General features: G+C 43.0%; 1 protein-coding gene across 1 annotated transcript; it reads right to left on the minus strand.

The window, feature by feature from the left end:
- Positions 1 to 1,484: 1,484 nt before the first annotated feature.
- Positions 1,485 to 18,062, minus strand: LOC129685872 (ankyrin-3-like; the record flags this gene model as incomplete). Its single annotated transcript, XM_055619382.1, is given in 6 exon segments — positions 1,485 to 1,670; positions 5,947 to 6,045; positions 12,854 to 12,952; positions 13,122 to 13,220; positions 13,547 to 13,648; positions 18,027 to 18,062. Coding segments are annotated over 6 exon segments (621 nt in total), but the record flags the coding sequence as incomplete, so codon positions are not given.
- Positions 18,063 to 18,515: the final 453 nt, after the last annotated feature.

Below are 18,515 nucleotides of genomic sequence, written 5' to 3' on the forward strand. Positions count from 1 at the left end.
AGCCACTGCTCTTAACCTCTGAGCCATCTTTCTAGTCCCCCCCCCCCCGGGAGTGATTTTTATATCAAGGAAATCATGTTTTTCTCCAAGAATTAAGACCCTCATCTTTTCGTGAACCTGTCTAGTCATCGACACAGTCTCATGGATGCCCTTCTACCGTGGTCGTTTTACTTTGTTAAAAAAGGCCAAACATGCAGCGATCCACTACCTCCCCCTCCCCCAAAATCGTAACCTTGGAAGAGGTGGTGAAGCATGTGTGGCTTGTTAGCAAGCTTCTTAGCCATGCTAGCCATCGCTGCCTCTCATGGAAGGTGGGTCAGAGCGCACCGTTCTGAGTCACTCTCCTGTCGCTGACACCACGGAGGGTAAGTCATGCAGAACCCTAACTGGAGTCCCGGAGGAGTGGAGCGACAGGGGTGTCTGCAGCTTCAGGTAAGCCGATAAGCATCGGAAGCATCAGAGGGCCTTCGTCATAACACCCATAGGCATCCCGAGGATTCCTAAACCTTCCTTCCCAATGCCGAGTTCAGCTGCAGAAAGCCCTGGCAAATCAACCTGCCGCCTGCTCTGGCACATGCTCCTTCAGGGGTCGGGGGGGGGAGGAAGCAGGATTCTAGCCTACAAAAGGCAAAGCAGAGAGGAGGGGGAGGGGATGAGGCAGCAAACCTAGGAAATGGAAAGCGATGAAGCAGATCTCGGTTATACAAAGGGGGAAAAAAACAAACCCAAAACCAAAAAAAAAAAAAAAAAAAAAAAAAAAGACAGATACATATATATACCTCAGTTGCTCTATTCACCACCATCTAGGTTAACACATTGGGAGGCAAAGAGGAGGAAAAAATGAACGGTTAGTTCACTCGGTGACATGGACGGCGGGAAGCTCATGACGGCTACGGGATGAAGATGAAAGCTAGGATGGAAAGGGAATCGGGTGCAGGGAGAAAGCTAGACTCCACAAAGGACGGCTGGTTACACAGAGACCTGCTCCGTTGCCCCATTGCCCCCACATAGACTTCCAAGCAAGACAATAGCAGTCTTCGGCTGTGGCTCTTTTTCTGCGGCATGCTTTCCACAGCTCCGCTGCCCCGGCAGCGCTGCCTACCGCTGTAGAGGTCAAACCCTTGAAAGTTCGTGCTCACTATCACTAGCGTTTTTTGTAACTTGGCCCGGATGCTTGAGCTGCGCGGTTCAATACATTCCTTTTGTGATATGGAAAGGAAGGAGACTGTAAGTGCGTGGAAGTCCTTTTTCTTTGGAGGTGACCTCCCTGTTAGCATGCATAAGGCGACATGGACAGCATTCTCTGGCTTCTCAGGTTGAGGCAGGGAGTGACTGCATTGGCTGGCATAGACACACACTCTCATTCCTTTTACTGAAGTCCTATTTTTGGCACAAGCCTGCCGGGAGGGAGCCGGGGTGTCCCTGAAGGTTGCCCGCCTGACCTAAGGCAGGGATGGGAAAGGCTGGGGTGCTCTGGGCCCTACCTTGGACTCCACGTCAGCGTTGTTGTCATTTTGCAGGAGCAGAGCCGCCGCCTTCGTGTCATCTTTCCGGGCTGCAATGTGGAGGGCTGGGAGTCGCACTTTTCCCTTCGTGTCATTTTCCAGCAGGAGTGACACAACTTGGTCATGACCTTGTTGCAGAGCTACAGCCAATGGTGTGAAGCCGTCCTGCAAACGGAAGAACAGGTCAAGCTTGGTCAAGCGGGTACCTTCTTATCAAGTCACGACGCAATGGGATGGCCACGTTATTGTTTAGGGTTTTCGATGCTGACAGCAGATTTAAAAGCACATAAGCATATACCCGTTACTTATATACTTTTATAATTACACATGTATATGTACTCAAAGAAGAAGAAATTTTTTTGGTTTTTGTTTTTTTTTCTCAAAGGCTATTAATCATAGATGAATTGAAAAAAAAATTGGGATGATGTCCAAATGTCAGTATATATAAAACTATCTTTATGAGACAGTATCTAAGTTAAATCTAGGCAGGGTTTTCCAAGGAGATTTTTAAATGAGTTGTAAACTTTCTCATTGATTCTTTAAAGATGGGGTAAGTATTCATTACAAACTAGTCTATGTTTGGAGGAAAGCGATGAGTAGAACTTGGCCATTACCACTTCAAGAAAGGTCTATGGGATAGGCTCTTGGCTTCTTTAGCCAGTGAGAGGAAATAAGCAGCCATCATGCAGTACCTGACTTTAATAATTTGTTATCATAACTGCATGTATTTATAGGGACAATATGATGTTACAATTTATGAATACAGTGGAATAATGAATTTAAGTTAGTAAGCATATGTATCACCTCAAATGCCTTTTGTTGTTTTTGCTATTTGAGACTGGTTCTCTTTGTGTAATAGCCCTGGCTGTCCTGGACTTGCTTTGTAGACCTGGCTGGCCTCAAATTCACAGAGATCTGCCTGCCTCGGCCTCCTGAGTGCTGGGATTAAAGGTATGTGCCACCACGCTCAGTGTCAAATGACTAAGATTTTTATGGTGAGAGCTTTAGAAATTTGTTCTGCCAGCCACTCTGATCTACCCAACATGCTCTAACTACAATCACCATGCCATGCAGCAGATCCCCACAGGCCTTAATCCTTCTGTATGGCACTTTGGCTTTTTGCCCAATACGTCCCAGTGTTCCTCACTGCTGAGCTGAGGGGGGCCTCTGCTTCCGGGAGTTCAGTGAAATGGAATGTCAGACTATATCTGCATATTCATGGACATTCTGCACACTTTGTGTCTACCCTTGGAACACGACAAAGAGGAGACAGCTACAGATTCCACGGAGGTTCAGTAAATCATGGAGTAGTGCTGCTGATTGGAGTGTGAACACATAGGACAAAACACCCTTTGAATGGCTCACGTGGCACTTCCACCATGATTTCATCTCTGTATACCGGAAGGAACACTAAAAATGACTTTTACTAGGGAAAGAGATGATGTTCTCCATTTCCCATCATTTTTACTGTGGTTGCCGTTATTTCTGTAGTCCTCTGGCACAAATATGTCAATAAAGCATCAGTGGGGCAGAGGAGGGAACTATGCGTATGAATGCTAAGGGCTTGTTGGTACTCCAAAGACTTCCATCATTCACTCCTTTGCTAGAAAATTGATAAATGCCTCCTCCATCCTTGCTGGACTGAATACAAACCACCACATTCATATTCAAGAATGTCGGAAATATCAGACAAAGCCTGTAAGGGACGATTCTGCTCAGTTTGTTCCTATATGGATACCATCCATGAGTTTCCCCGCTAACTGTGGGTGTGTGCAGCATTTCCTACTAGGTACCTCCATTCCTGAGATGACCTCTCCCTCCTCTCTGTATTCAGTTCCCACCTCTATGCACTTTTCTACAGGACCTGGCTACCTGTTTCTCTCAACTCTACTATCCAAGAAAATAAGAAAGAAAAGGACACTTCTATCATTTTCAGTGAGGCAGGACAGAAGCAGGAGGTGAGCAAGATGGAATCACAGCTTCCCCCTTCTGCATGCGAAGTATAGACTGCATCATAACATAATTCAAAAAGATTGCTTCTTATATACGTGAGTGGCCTCCAACATTCATTTTCATAAAGATAAACATCCAAGTGTACTCATCGGTACAAAGGTATGATGAATGAACCATGCATTATCTCTAGAGAGATAACAGAAAAACCCTCTGAAGAGTCAACTCTGCACCTCACTTAAAAAAAAAAACCCTGAAGCAGGATAAGAGTAGGACTGACAGCCTAGGTCTGTTTGAGTCATAATGAACAGCTCTGTCTTCACTAGTGCAAACTGTAAAGCTTTAGAGCCCATGCATCAGGAAATACTTTGCATTAGAAACACACAGCAGATAATGAGATCAGCACCAATTAGAACCTGCTTCTAGCAGAAGCCAGTGACGGACCCAGTGACCCCCACTCTTGAGATGTTAATTGCTAAACTCAGCAGCTCTGGTTTTGGTTCTATTTGGTCTGTTCGAGTAGAGGGCCCAGCCTCTTGCGGGCAGATGGGTTGTATAAGCAAGCTAGCTGAGCAAGCCCTGGGGAGCAAGCCAGTTATCAGCTTTTCTCTGTGGCCTTTGATTCCACTCCGATCTTCAAGTTCCTGCCCTGACTTTCTCCATGATGGACTTATAACCTGTGCAGAGGAACAAACCCTTTCCTCCCTAGTTTGCTTTCGGCTATGGTCTTCATCGCAGAAAGGAGAACAAAACAAAACAAAGGCAAAGTTAAACTAGTAAAATAAAATACTTACTACTCCCTTATTTTTTAAAGATATATTTACTTTATGTGTATTGCCTGCTTTGTTTGCACATAGATAGAATGAAACGTTATGCATGCAGAGCCCAGACAGGCCAGCAAAGAGCATCCGATCCTTTGAAACTGGAGTCAGAGATATCTGTGAGTCACCCACAGTGGCCAGTGGCATTGAACCCTCAGCCACCTCTTCAGTTCCCAGTAACTATGTCTTAACTGGATTTAAGAATATTCTCAGATACTATATTCATTCTCAGGATGAATGCCCAACAGCATGGAAGGGTATAAAGTGAGAAGTGAGGCAGCAGTAAAAAGGTGCTTTGGGCGTATTGCTCTTTCAGGACGTGTGGTATTGCTCGTTTTCAATAATGCTGGGTAGCGTACTATCAGATAGGCATACCGATATTTACCGCTGGCTGCTCCATCAGTACATATTTAGGCACTGTTCAGTTTTTGGAAACTGTTAATATTAATTACACCAACAGTCCCGCATGCTATTTTTAAATCTTCTCTAATGTATCTGTAGCATCCAGTCTTGCCGGCAAATGACATAAGCATTAACTTTTGGGAAGGCCCTGGCTGCTCAGCACAAGTGTTGCACCGCTTCTCAATGTCAACAACAAAATAATTTATTAATATTTATATTTAATAATAAAACATAATAAACAAATAATTAAATAACATTTATTATTCAGTACTAATAAAATTCTGGTGCCCTCCCCATAATGTTTTCCCCTTTAAACTCAAGGTCTAAAGAGTGGATTTTCTTCTTCACCTGATTAGAGTTCACGTCCCATTGGTCATTGTCTGTCTTTCTTTAGGAACTGTCTCGTCATTCATTTGCTGGTTTTTCAGGAAGGAATGATCTCAAAAGCTCGGTAAGGAAATATCTAGTCTCTTGTCATTTCTTCCTGTTCCCCTTAGCAGCCACACCGGCCTCCTGGCCAGAGTGGTGGCTTTGTGGTGAGCTAGACACTATCCCCTAGCATTCATCATTGAAATTAAAAATGAAGAATGTGCAAGTATCAGTTCTTTACTACGAGAAAGAGATTGAGTGACACACTTAATCAGTGATGACAGTGCCCGTAGACAGACTAAAAACTTACATTTCCTAAAACAGTACCAAAGGCTTAAATCACCTTTTATTTTTTTAAAGTAATTCTTCTATTCAAGACTGTAGAAGATAGTCTCCTCACCCCCACACAAATACTGCTGTTATTTGGTAGCTAAACATGTGTAATAGTTTTATTTGGAAATATAAAGTATTAAATATAATTAGTTAACTTTATATATATGTATATTCATTCAATTATCATAATTAGCCTAACACTAATCTGAAAAAAACTACACATTTACAGTTAATATTCATTAAAATGATATTTCAAAACAATGGTTTCCTTGGAGGCAAGATTATTAAGAAACAAAAATTATTATTAATAAGACATGTTAAAAATTAAAATGGTAGCTTAATCATAGGGTAGACCGGGCACTTGAGCAGATAAAGAATATCTGTGCGATGAGAGAATTCTTAAAGATTAAAAATAGAGTTTCTAGGGCATCTTATAAAAGAGCTAACACGTTAAGCACTCAACAGCAACAGCCACTGAAATCCTAGTGAGAAAGTTCTCAACTCTAGGCTTACCAAAAGCCCTTTGACCACATGAACGAAACTATGGAAGAACGGATAGTGCTCACCTCTGTGGCCAGGCTCTGGCTGGCACCATTGTCCAGAAGAAACCTGACGACCTCCAGGTGGTTCTCCTGGGCCGCCATGTACAACGGCGTGAAGCCATTCTGCAAAAGAAGAAGCAAGAACCGTGTGGGCCGCTTTGCCAAGCTAGTACTGAGCATGTTTGTTCCAAGCAGCGCTCACATAAAATGACTTCTAGAATCCTCCCTTCGTTGTAAGCATTCATAGTCATCAGGGAACGGAGCGTGGCAGCCTATACCATGCTCATGATTTAAATGTGATTCGTGATCATAATCACAGTTAGACTGCTCATCACATAAGGATATAGAGTATTCATAGTCAGTAGTCTTAAAAAAAACTTATAGCAATTTACGCACCGTAGGCAAACAAGCATATACATGTATCATGAACCGTGTTGCGGTATTACCATGAATAAAATATTTTACTAGCTGTTACAAGGATACAGAAGAGAATGTATTCAGCTGTTATCTTCCAAGCATCAATCATCTCTTGCAAATAAAGATGTACTATTTTCATATAAAAGTAGGCATTTCAAACAGTTCCAGCTTGGGAAGGAAATTATTTTAACCTCAAATTACTTCAAATACATGCCAGATGTGATTTCACAGATCAAAGAAAGGAAAGCTCATATGCGAAATAGCATGGCTGAGTATAACTGCTTCCTACCACAGCTGTCCCACTTCCTTTTCTTGGAGACAAGGTCTCATGTACCCTAGGTTGGCGTAGAATCTACTAAATAGATGAGGCTAGCCTTGAACTACCCATTTTCTACCTCCTGGGTGTTGGGGTCACGTACACGCCATCCCACTGTGCCTGGCTACCTCTTTTGTTGTGGGCTTGCCTTTCTGGCACTAGTACCTGAGGAACCGGTCTTTTTCAAAAGTCACATTCCTGTTCGCTTTTTGATTCCTAAAAATACTTGCTTATTGACACTTGATTCTTATTGTATAAAGCTCATTCTTATACAGTTTAGTAGGGACTGTGTACTCACAGAACTGGGACAATAGCAGCCCCACTAAGCCCTCATCCTGCACCTGTTGGTACCAGCATCTGCCTTTTTCTGTAACCTTGGCAACCGTCCACCTCTGCTCTGTTTCTATGGCTATGTTTACTTTGGACATTTCATATAAATGAGATCACACAGTATGTAGCCCTAAGGGTATTAATGCTCTTTTTGCTATCCATGCTGATAAAATGTTTTTGTGCTTCTCTCTCTCTTTGTCTCTCTCTCTCAAGAATGTTACAGTTTTAATATCAAATGTCCCCTCAGGGGTTATGGTGGAAGAGTTGGTTCCTATTTAAATGTTTGGAGGGTTCCGAGAAGTGATTGGATCATAAGAGCTCTTATGTAATCAACTGATGAACTCATTAGAGATTTGTTTTGATGGCGTTCTTGGGAGGTGGTGGGAAGTCTCGGGGTAGGGGCTGGTGAGAGGAAGAGGAAGCAGGTCATCAGAAGGGGTTCCTTCGCCTCTTTCTCATTTCCTTCTGCTTTATAGCCACCTTGAGGTGAGCAGCTGGGTTCAGTCACAGGTGGTCTGGCATGAAGTTTTGCCTAGTTTCAGCGTCCCTAAACAATACTCTAGCAATTATGAGCCCAGCTAAACTTCTATTTATTTTTCACGTACGACATCGTGGTATAATGAAAACTATCTCACCCAATGTACCTTCTGATTTTAAAGTAAGCATTTGATATGCGCATTTTAGTTTGCCTTAGTGATGGTCAATCGCACTCATCCATTTCTCCCTTGGCTGACAATGTCTTGTTTATCTTGTCTTGATGAATTTCTCTTCCCTGCTCTGTAGGCAGGACTTATGTTGGCTGGACACTGAGATAGATGGGCCTGTTCCTTCCTTCCTAATGATGGTATAGACCAGTGCCTTTTAATCTTCTCTCCTGAACTGTGTCCTCACCAGTCCCCATTCCCAACCTCCAGGGATGGAATCAAAAGGCTCTTTACTTTTGGACTCTGGCAGGGTTCTCCTGCCCTCCACTGTTTATTTTCCAGAACTTTCTGTCTCCTCGTTAGCCTTCTGCTCTCAGCCCCAATACAAAGCCAATAAAGTCTTTGGAAATTTCTTATGCTGAAGTTCATTTTTGCTCCTTTAATTCAAATATCTTCAATTCCTATGTATTATTTTATATTTTAATATATTAAATCATAATTATTATATATTTCTATATATTATATCATAATATGTTATATCTTGATATATTGTTATATGTAATCATATATAATAGGATAAAAGACAATATAATATATTTATATATTAATTAATAATGAACTTATAAATATCTTTTGAAGAGACTGACTAAAAATTGTGCCACTAGATTCAAGCCTAGAGACATATGGCACTTCTCATAATTCACTGCATCACCCTGGGGTAGCCTACAGCTCCCACACTTGTTGGTGAAAAGACGCTTAGACTCAGGGGATGACCAGATTTCCTTCTCTATTTTCATATTTGTTTCAAAATTAGAAAAGGTTCAAAACAAACCTGGTAAAAACAAGAACATACTGGAGCTCAATTCACATTTTCTTCTCTGTGTCAACAATAGATGTAAGTCCCCAGGGGACAAGCTACTTAAGGTGCAGTCACTGTGCTATTTAAAGTCTGATTTTCTCTTTTATCTCCAAAACCTTCTGCCCTTAGTGTTTACACTGGGGCTATTATACGCACGCAAATCTGCAGACTAACAATTTTGCAGAGAGCATGAAAGCATTCTCCCTCACACCCAACCTGGTGAAGTGAAAGAAAAAAAAATACCCCGTATCTGAGGAATATTTCTTTCCCTGATGGAAAGTTTCTATACATTGTGACCAGCTATTACATACTGTAAAGTATTTTGCTGAATCCTGTATGACACTAAGTTCTGTGAAAGTCAGATTAAAGGTCAAAAGTCAGGGGTCATTTAGACCAGACAGCTACCTGTTTGACTGTGAGACTCTTGTCTCCTTTAATGCTGGGGATATCTGGATGTGGGGTAAAGAAACCCTCAAGGGTATCCAAGAATATGTCTGACTTGAGGTATTTTGCCTTTGTTAGCACAAGTAAGAAAACTTGTTCATTCAAAATATAACCATAGCCAAAATACTACCGGAGACAGAGCCTGCCCAGACAAGCACAGTCAGCTATTCCTCTGGAGGCAGACGAGGATGAGAGAGAAGAGGAAAGCCAACTATTTTACTGTGCAGTTTCTTTGTCTGGAGCGGTTAGAACTATGCGTTAGTGTTGTATTGAGTACAAAATACCAAGGAGTTAAAAAGGAATGAGTTCTTTTTAAGTACAATTCAGTTAGCCAATGGGGTGTGTGTGTGTGTGTGTGTGTGTGTGTGTGTGTGTGTGTGTGTGTGTCTAGGCTACTCTAGTTAGCCAGCTTGCTCTGGGTATTCAATGCTACCCGTCCTATGTGCTGGGGTTCCAGGTAGACTATCATGCTCACCCGGCTTTTATGGGAGTGCTGAGAATCCCAACTCTTTTCCTGCTGAGCCTTCTCCCCAGCCAAATTTTTTTCTAAGGTAGAGCAAAGAGGTCATGGGAATGTAAAGCCATTCAAGGAAGAGTAAGTAACCGTTAAGACATGAGATCAAGGCAACGACCAAAACTCATTTAAAGTAAAAACCTAGGGTGGGAGAGAGATCTCAGCCAGGAAAAGCTAGGCTCACAACCAAAATAGAGTTAAAGATAAAAACAAAACAAACAAACAAACAAACACAAAAACCAGGCCTATACTTGTAGTTATAGTGTCCAAATACACAAGAACAGAATTCCAATACTGGGCTATGTCATTTTTATTAAGATTGATGGAGGGGAAGGAATTCTCAATTATTTCATTTTAAAGAGTTTAAAGAAAGATGTGGTTATTGTTATTATTACATTACTATTGTTATTAGTATTGTTGTGTGTGCGCGCATATTGTCATGATCAGAGGATAACTTGTGAGAGTCAAGCCCTCTCCTTCCACCATGAGGGTGGAAGTGGTCATTTAACTATTTCTTACATCTTGAGAAACAATTTAAAGCTGAACTTTCACTTCGAGACCTACCACCCTCCCTCCCTTCCCCTCTTCCTCCTCAATCTAGAATCCGCCTGCTCAGTCTCCCAAGTACTGAGATTATGGCTATGTTCCTACGTTCCTGGCCTGTCTTTCTTGAATGTGAATATTTCCATGGTTCTTGTGTTAGTACGTGAATAAAATCTGTTTAAAGAAATGTTTTGTTTGTCTGTTTGTTTGTTTGTTTTAAAGAAACAGTCTTAGGTAGTCTGGCCTTGTGCTTGCTCTGTAGCCAAAAGTGACCTTGAAGTTCTGATCCTTCTGCCTCCACTTCCCAAATGCTGGGATTAGAAACCACGAACCACCATGCACAGTTTGTGTGATGCCATCATGGAGCCCAGGGATGCTCCATGCATGCTAAGAGTACACTCTGCTCACTGAGCCACAGTTTCAGCTTGAATTTAATCTTCTTTCATGCCCTTGTTACCCTGTGGTCTTTGCAAAGTCCCTGCTACAGGGAACTGTCAAACAAAATTCTGGTTCCCGAGCACGGTCACCTCACCGCTCCTTGAAGTCACAGCATGGTAAAGCTCAGAAGGCACATGGGGACAGGTTTTCAGAGGGAGGACAAGCGCTGTGCTGTGCAGTGTGAGACGGGGCATTCCTGAGCACAGCTGCAAGAGAGGGAACTCACAGGCCTCATTCTCTCTCTCACTGCCTCATCCGTGTGGAACGTGTATAAATTCAAATTAGAACGGATTTGGGCTTCATTCATCTCAACCACAGCTCTTCCACTTCGTGCGGGCAGGTTTATAGCTGCGGCGGCCCTTGGACATAATCAGGAATGTGTGCAAGATTTGAAGGAGATGTTCCAATTAGAAACAGTAAAAACTTCCCCTGTTACCTCACAGCTCACTGCTTTCTGCTAGCTACTTTTCAGCAGACAAAAATTATAGTGATATTTCTTGGGTGTGAAAAAAAAAAAAAACCAGCTTGAAAGCATGATGCAGACCACTGAGATGGCTCAGCAGGTAAAAGTGCTTGCTGTCAGTCCTGATGACCTGAGTTGGATCCCTGGAACTGGCGTGGCGGTAGGAAAGAAGAGACTTTGCAAGTTGCCATCTGACTTCCACATGCGTGCCCTAGCTCACACACATGCACCCTCCTCCACAAAAATAAATGTAACTAAAAATATCTTAAAGCACACATTTTTCTTTTCCTTTCATAGCTGACTAGTTACCATTTGCTGAACTTTAACTTTACATCCTTCCTTTCTGGAAAAGCATTACTATTCAAAGTGAACTCTCACAGACAATATGACAAAAGTCTAAACGGGTATGATAAATTTGTTTGGTTTTGTTTATTTGTTTGTTTTTCAGGGCACAGTTCCTCCGTGTAGTGCTCGATGTCCTGGAATTTTCTCTGTAGACCAGGCTGGCTTTGAACTCACAGAGATCCACCTGCCTCTGGCCCCTGAGTGCTGGGATTAAAGGTTTGTGCCTCCACCGCCTGGCTATAAATTTGTTTTTTCAAATGTGTTGAGACTTTTCCTCAAAGGTCAAAGACAGATTTGTAAATGTGAGCTCATATGAATTGTCTAGCAAGTGGTAACAATAATCATGAGGCAGTTTTTCAAAATGAAAAAGGACTAAATGAAAGGGTGGGGCAGTTGCCCATCAGCACGGCACTTGCCTGGCATATACAGGGCTTTGGGTTTAATCCCAAAAGACTAAATGAAATGTGATTTTGTGGGGGGAAAAGTGACAAAGTTGATCTTTCCTAATAAAATGATGACTCCTTCGTTTCCTCATTACTTTCTATGTTACACAGCATGAATCTTGCAAGAGACCCTTAAGCACTCAAATCGCATTTTTTTTTTTTTGTCACTTAATCTTTTGATTTTCAGTTTATTCTCACATCAAACACCCACCAGGAACCCAACCTAATTCTTCCCAGGCTTCTCATCCCAAGGCTGCTGGGAAATCTGATCCTCACAATGTAACCAGTGGTCCCCAAATCCTCTAACATCAACTTCCCCACTTCACTCAATCCTGGATCAATGCCCTTCAGCCCGGTGGAGTCACTGACAAGGGACAGATGCTGCAAAAGAAATAGGGCAAAAGAGGCTGTTCTCTGTCCGACGCTGCTGTCTTACAATATGTTTGCTTTGCTACATGACTTGTGATGGAAACTGCAAGAAAGCCAAGGATTGGACAATGAGTACCTGCTGTTTTAAACCAGTAAAGTAGAAGAGCTAGTTCTGTTAGATTCAAAGACTAAGATTAAGATGGTAAGTAGTCTATGGTGCTCTTTCTAGGACCTCATATGAGTGTCTACGGAAATGACAAGGGGACTTATATTCAGCAGAAATAGTTTCCACATTTTAAAGTTTGGGGACTTTCTGAGTTTTTGGTTTTGTTCTGTATTTTATCTGTTTCAGAACTTGACAAGGCTGCCTTTCTTAGTAAAGAGGGATTAAGCAGGGCCCAACTAATCAAGTACCATGTACTCTGAAAAGTCACTAGCTTTTTCTTGCTTATGTGTGTCCTCATCTCCCATGTAAACTAGCAGCACTGAGACTGGACCCTCAGGATCATATGGCATCATAAACAGTGTAAAAGACCCCATTTCAAACAGCTGATGCACTTTCGTGCGTGACTGCCAGCCACAGCCTTTCACAGGTGGACCATGGTTGAAAATTCTACCTCTCAAAACACGAACTGTAAATGAAGATACATAGAAACCCAATGAACACCAATAACTACGTGAAAAAAAAAATAAACTTGCAAGTGATGTGCCCTTGGCTGACCTGTAATTCAAGCAAATTCTTAGTCCAGAAGTCTTATTGGTAAGTGACGGTCAAAGTCCTTTGCAATACAGCTGTGTGAGCTCACCTGAGATTGTGCATTGACATTCGCTCCATTCGTAACCAAGACCTTGACCACTTCCGCTTGCCCAGCCAGAGATGCGATGTGTAAGGCTGTGTTTCCTTTCTGTGAAACGAGAGGCAAGATCTATGAGCTCACAGCCTGCTCAGTGCCTCTGTGGCGCAGAGGTGATGGGGCTGATGACCAGCGTGAGAATGGTACCCTTCTTACTGGGGGTTGACCCTTTACAGAACTAGGCAGGTAGCAGCCAGAACATTGAGCCCACGACACTGACCTTTGTGGCTGCATCGACGTTGGCTTCCCTCCGTAGCAGCTCAGAGACCACGTCCACGTGGCCTTCTTTGGAAGCAAGATGGAGTGCATTCAACCCGTTCTGATGGGAAGTGAAAAGAAAGCAAATTGAAAACAATGTTCTCCACAGTCCACAGCCCCCCCCCCCCCAGGCTCCTCAGATATGAAAACTGGGGAGGGCGGCCCATTATTTACTAAGTATTGGGAGCCAACAGCCACTATATTCCTGCAGTCCCTGGCATCCCTTTGACAGAGACTAATACGATAAGACTGGGCTGACGCAATGTAATGACAACAAAAACCAACCTCCCGACAAATTGAGAAAAACCTCGCTAATATTTAACAAACGCTTTCAAGGGATCTGAGAGCTCTAAGGAAAGCACCCAGCAACTACGAACCACAGCTGACCTGGTTGCAGATGTTGATGTCCACTCCATTTTTGATGTAGTCAAGGGCCTTTTCCAGGTGCCCTGCCCGAGCTGCTCTCAAGTAACTTGCGTTGGCATCAGACTATAAAAAAAAAAGAAGAAGAAAAAGCACTGTGATGACAAAGATTGCCAAGATACCTGGTACAGCTACATGACCAATGATACAAAGCAAGGGGAAAAGCTACCAGACTGTTTTAATGCTGGTATGGAAAACACTAATAACATTTTCTAACAAGTCAAGAGGAATAGGGCAAACTCTTTGGCCCAGAGGTTAAGAACACTGGCTGCTCTTGCAGAGGATCCAGGTTCAAGTCCCGGCCCCCATATGGTAGCCCACAACCATTTTTAACTCTGGATTCAGAAGATCCGATGCTCTCATCTGGCCTCTGGGCACCAGGCACACATACTGAGCACATACTGACATGCAGGCAAACACACATCAATAATAATAATAAAAAAAGTTCAAAGCACAGAGATTTATCCCTTTTGAGATATCCTAAATTATGCTGAATTGAGATGAATAATTTCTCATGAAATGTGGCCACCTTAAATCAATACACAGTCTCCAAGGAAAACCCTACAGTGTCCTGGGCAGCACATTAGGAGGAGCCAGCTGCTCTCTCTCTACCAAAGTCCACCACTGATTCCATTTTCCCGTGTTTATCAGAGCCAATACCTCGCTTGATAGCTTCCCAATGCATGGGGCACATTTTCTGTTTCCACACTTCCTCAGTGGGCTGCTAAGTTTTCAGTTACTGACTTCCCATGCTTAAGGTACACCCTAACTTGTGCTAAGAGCATGCTTTTCTCCATGAGAACCATGCAGCAAAGACACAAAGTTTCTAAGTGTTCTCAAGCTAGTTGAGGCCGTAGCCTGGAGAACTCTCTCAGGAATAGTATACGTAAATATAACAGAATAAGATGGCGCTTCACTCTCTGAAAATTTGTGTCTGTGAAAACTACCTGTTTCTAATGCCAACGAAGGCCGGGAAAGCTACCTGCAGTGAAAGAGGAGAATGGGACGGTGGAAAGAAACCGTTGCAAAGACAGGCCTGCAACACGCAGGAAGGAGCCTGTTGGGTGCAAGTCAACCAAAGGCAGGTTCGCCTGAAACTGGATTTAGAACTATCTCCCAGCCACTTTGAAATGCAATCCAGAGGGAATGGCTTCTAGGGGGAGTACGTCTTCTCAACAAACAATGACCACCTCCTTCAAAGGCCCTCGTCGAACACCTCTCTATCAGTGGAGCCTGGTCAAGAAGCTTGGGGCCCCCAACAAACACATGCATTCCACCTAGTGCTGGACACTCACTACACAAATGCATAGCTTTAAAAATAACCGTCCTTCCTCCAGATGGAACCGTAAGCCCATTCAGAACAAGTAGGGGAATATTAGGAGGCAGGTGCTTGGAAAGCTACCAGGATGGCAGTCTTTGAGAAGCATCTGTATATGCCCGGCATTGGAGCCAAGATGAAGAAAGTTGTGACCTGCCAAAGGGGTTTGGTTCTATGGTATGAATAAGGGAACACTGACTTGCTAGCGCCCTCCCAAGAGAGGCCACTGGTCCCAGGGTCGTGATCACCCTCATCTGTGTCACAGTAAGCCTCACTCTGGGGGGATATCCCTTATTCGTCACTTCTATTAGCATTTTGATTTGAGTGGCCCTTCTGTCCGGCCCACTCTGATTACCGTCCAAGGCATACCCACTTCTGTGCCCTATGCCACTAACACCCCTTTGTGATGATGTTCTCAGAATTGGTCCAGAGGGCCAAAATTCTCAGAAAAAGCAGCAGGCAATTAATACAATGTTTTACTTTAAGACTAACCCTAAGGAGGTGTCCATCTTGGGCCCTTCTGGGTTGCCATATGCGGGAAGACACCCCTGTGGGGGACACCTATCTCTCTATTTCCTTTTAGCTAGCAGCAACCTGGACATACAAATTCCTGTAAAGGTTTTTTGACTGTATCAATTAATACACACATTGTATAGAAGTAACTAACAATTAAATTTATTTTTAGAACAATAAAAGAGGCTTCTGTGGCTGTAACAGCTGCAGCCATACAATTTGGCTTGGGAGTCTCCTATGACACCAAGATGGATACCAGAAATCAAACACAGTGTGACAAAGCTAGGGTGTTCTGAAAACACTATGCTAATATCAGAGGGTTGGTGTCTTCAGCGATGAGTGGAAGTTAATGAATTAATTTTCTTCTTTTCACTATCACACACTGTATTGGCTAGTCTTATATCAACTTTATACACAAAACAGAGTTATCTGAAAGGATGGAACCTTAATTGAGAAAACGCCTCCATAAGATCTGGTTATAGATGGGGGAGGGCCCAGTGCATTGTGGGTGGGGCCATCCCTGGGCTGGTGGTCCTGGGTTCTGTAAGAAAGCAGGCTGAGCAAGACATGGGAAGCAAGCCAGTACGTAGCATCCTTCCACGGCCTCTCCATCAGCTCCTGCCTCCAGGTTTCAGCCCTGCTTGAGCTCCTGTCCAATGAAGGACTACGACCTGGAAGCCAAATAAACCCTTTCCTCCCTAATTTGCTTTCAATCATGGTATTTCATCGCAGCAATAGAAGCCATAACTAAGACACACCGATAGTCAACCCTGTTTATCCCAAGATATATGGATCTATTCTGTTTATTCACATATATGGACTCACGTACCTGGGGATCAAGAATAATTTTTAAAAATGAGGGGCCTGAATAGGTATACAAGGGTGGGTTCACATTTATTTTGTGACTTTTCTTTATTCTTAGATAGTACTATATAACAACCACTTTCATAGCATTAACTTGATACTACTTTATTACTAAAATCAAATCTGATGCAAGCCATTTACACAGGGTAGTTAATGAGCGAGCAAGTGAGCAAGAGAGAGAGAGAGAAAGAATGAATATTGTTAGAGTTCAGATCAGTTGAACAGTTCACAGGAATTCAAGGAAAAACTGCAGTGTGTAAGGAGATCTTCTACTGTGGGCAGGTGGGCTTTTACAGTTCAGACAGAGCCAGCTGTGCAAGGCTGGCTCACTGTACAATAACCTCTGACCCCTGCGCCTGCGTGATGGCTTATCAGTTCATGCACATGGAAAGGCTGTGCTTCTGTACTGGGGATGGAATGCCTGCACAGCTCAGCTGCCAGAGGCAGGAACTGGGAGCTACGCATACGGATTCTAACTCGGGTACCTAAAAACTGCAGCTAAGGAGGCTAAAAGGAGGTGTGATAATTCAAGGAAAAGAGCCTCTGAACTGATTCCAGATTTTAAAAAGAGCTGGCATTTCTGTACTTGGCCCATTTTCCTAAAAAAAAAAAAAAAAAAAAAAAAAAAAAAGGCTTACCCAAGATTCTAGAGCAAAACACATACACAACTAGTTTGATACAACTCTTCTAAGCCTTTTTTTTTTTTTTTTCAGTTAACCTATCTGAGGCATGAGTTCTTGTGAGAGTAGTAAAAGTTACCGACTGTTTTCCTTCAAATACTGCACACAGTCAACCTTTATCCTAGGGGTTTCGGTACCATTTGAAACTGTGTATGCTGAATAGATATAGTGTTTGTGGGGTTTTTTTTTTTGCATATGTTTTTGCATATAGGATTTTCTAATATAAAAGTTATTTACACAGCATTTATGTGACATTAGGTAAGAGTAGTCTACCTAGAGCATGTGGATGCTTCACACGGGTTCTATGCAAATAGTATGACACTTATGTAAGGGACTTGAGTACCCATGGAGCTCAGGATGGGAAGGGGTTGGGTATCTTGGAAACAATCCCCTTTAGGCACCATGAGCGGGCTGTCCATGCTGCATATGGATGTATCTCAGGAGGCTAGGGTTTTGTTTTCGATTTAAAAACTCATGTTATATTGATGACATACTCATTAGTACGGCTAGTGAGACAGCTCAGTGGGTAAAGGGAACTTTGCAACCAAGCCCGACAACATAAGTTCAATGCCAACTTCCTGGGGTTGTCCTCTGACCTCCCACACATACACAGTGGCGTGTGTGACCCCACCCCAAACAAACAAAATGAATCTAAGACAAAACGTTTCTTCCAAACATGTCTTTCAGCGAGAGACCCTGGTAACTGAGTGGTTCTTTGAGGCAGTTTATTCACAGCCTCGGACTGTCAGGAAGAGACAAGAGCTATCTTCACTGTTCCCAGCTCTTGGTCACACACAGCACCCTCACCACTGTCACAGGAGAGCAATCAGCTTCTATATATTCGAACATGGAGGGGATGAGTAATGAGGGAAGAAACCAGAGAACAGGAACAAAGACAGCCCTGAAGAAAAGTTATAAAACCCAGGGCCCGGGAGTTTCTCATTTTTCCCCCTTAGCCATCTGAAAGCAACTCAGTACATCATCCTGCCTCACATAGGTAGTGAGCACTGATTGTGAGCGAGCTGCCTGCCACACCACTACCTGGGATGTACAAAGGAGGGCAATTTACCTTCATCTCAGCATCTTTTGCTCTCTTCCAAGTCATCTTGTATGGGCAGCAGAGTACAACAGCTGACCCTGAACTTGATGCCACAGCCTGATAAGCCCATCATAAGCTAAAAATATTGCCACTTGGAAATGATATATGTAATCTACCATACATCCTGGGTTTAGCAGCATGGTGTCCTAGCAACACAGTTTCTTAGCAACACAGTGTCCTGGGGAATACCCAGTGGATTACCCTGGTGAATCAAGTGGCTGAGTGGAAGCTGTGGTTCATTGCCGTTGTGTTTTAAGAAAGTGCTATCAGGCAAGCAGCTAGCCCAGAAAAAGACCCAAATTCAATGCTGTAACTTTCATCTCTGCTGATTGTATATAGCTTTTTGCATCCTCATAGACTTGAAAAATGGTGTTAGGTATGTGATCCTTTGTCACACCTATATATTATTGCTTTCTTAACATGAAGAAACTCCATAACACTCTATAATAGGCTTACTAT

The sequence above is a fragment of the Psammomys obesus genome, unplaced genomic scaffold (assembly GCF_907164565.1).
Source record: "Psammomys obesus unplaced genomic scaffold, mPsaObe1.curated_primary_1811, whole genome shotgun sequence".
Classification (NCBI taxonomy): Eukaryota; Metazoa; Chordata; class Mammalia; order Rodentia; family Muridae; genus Psammomys; species Psammomys obesus.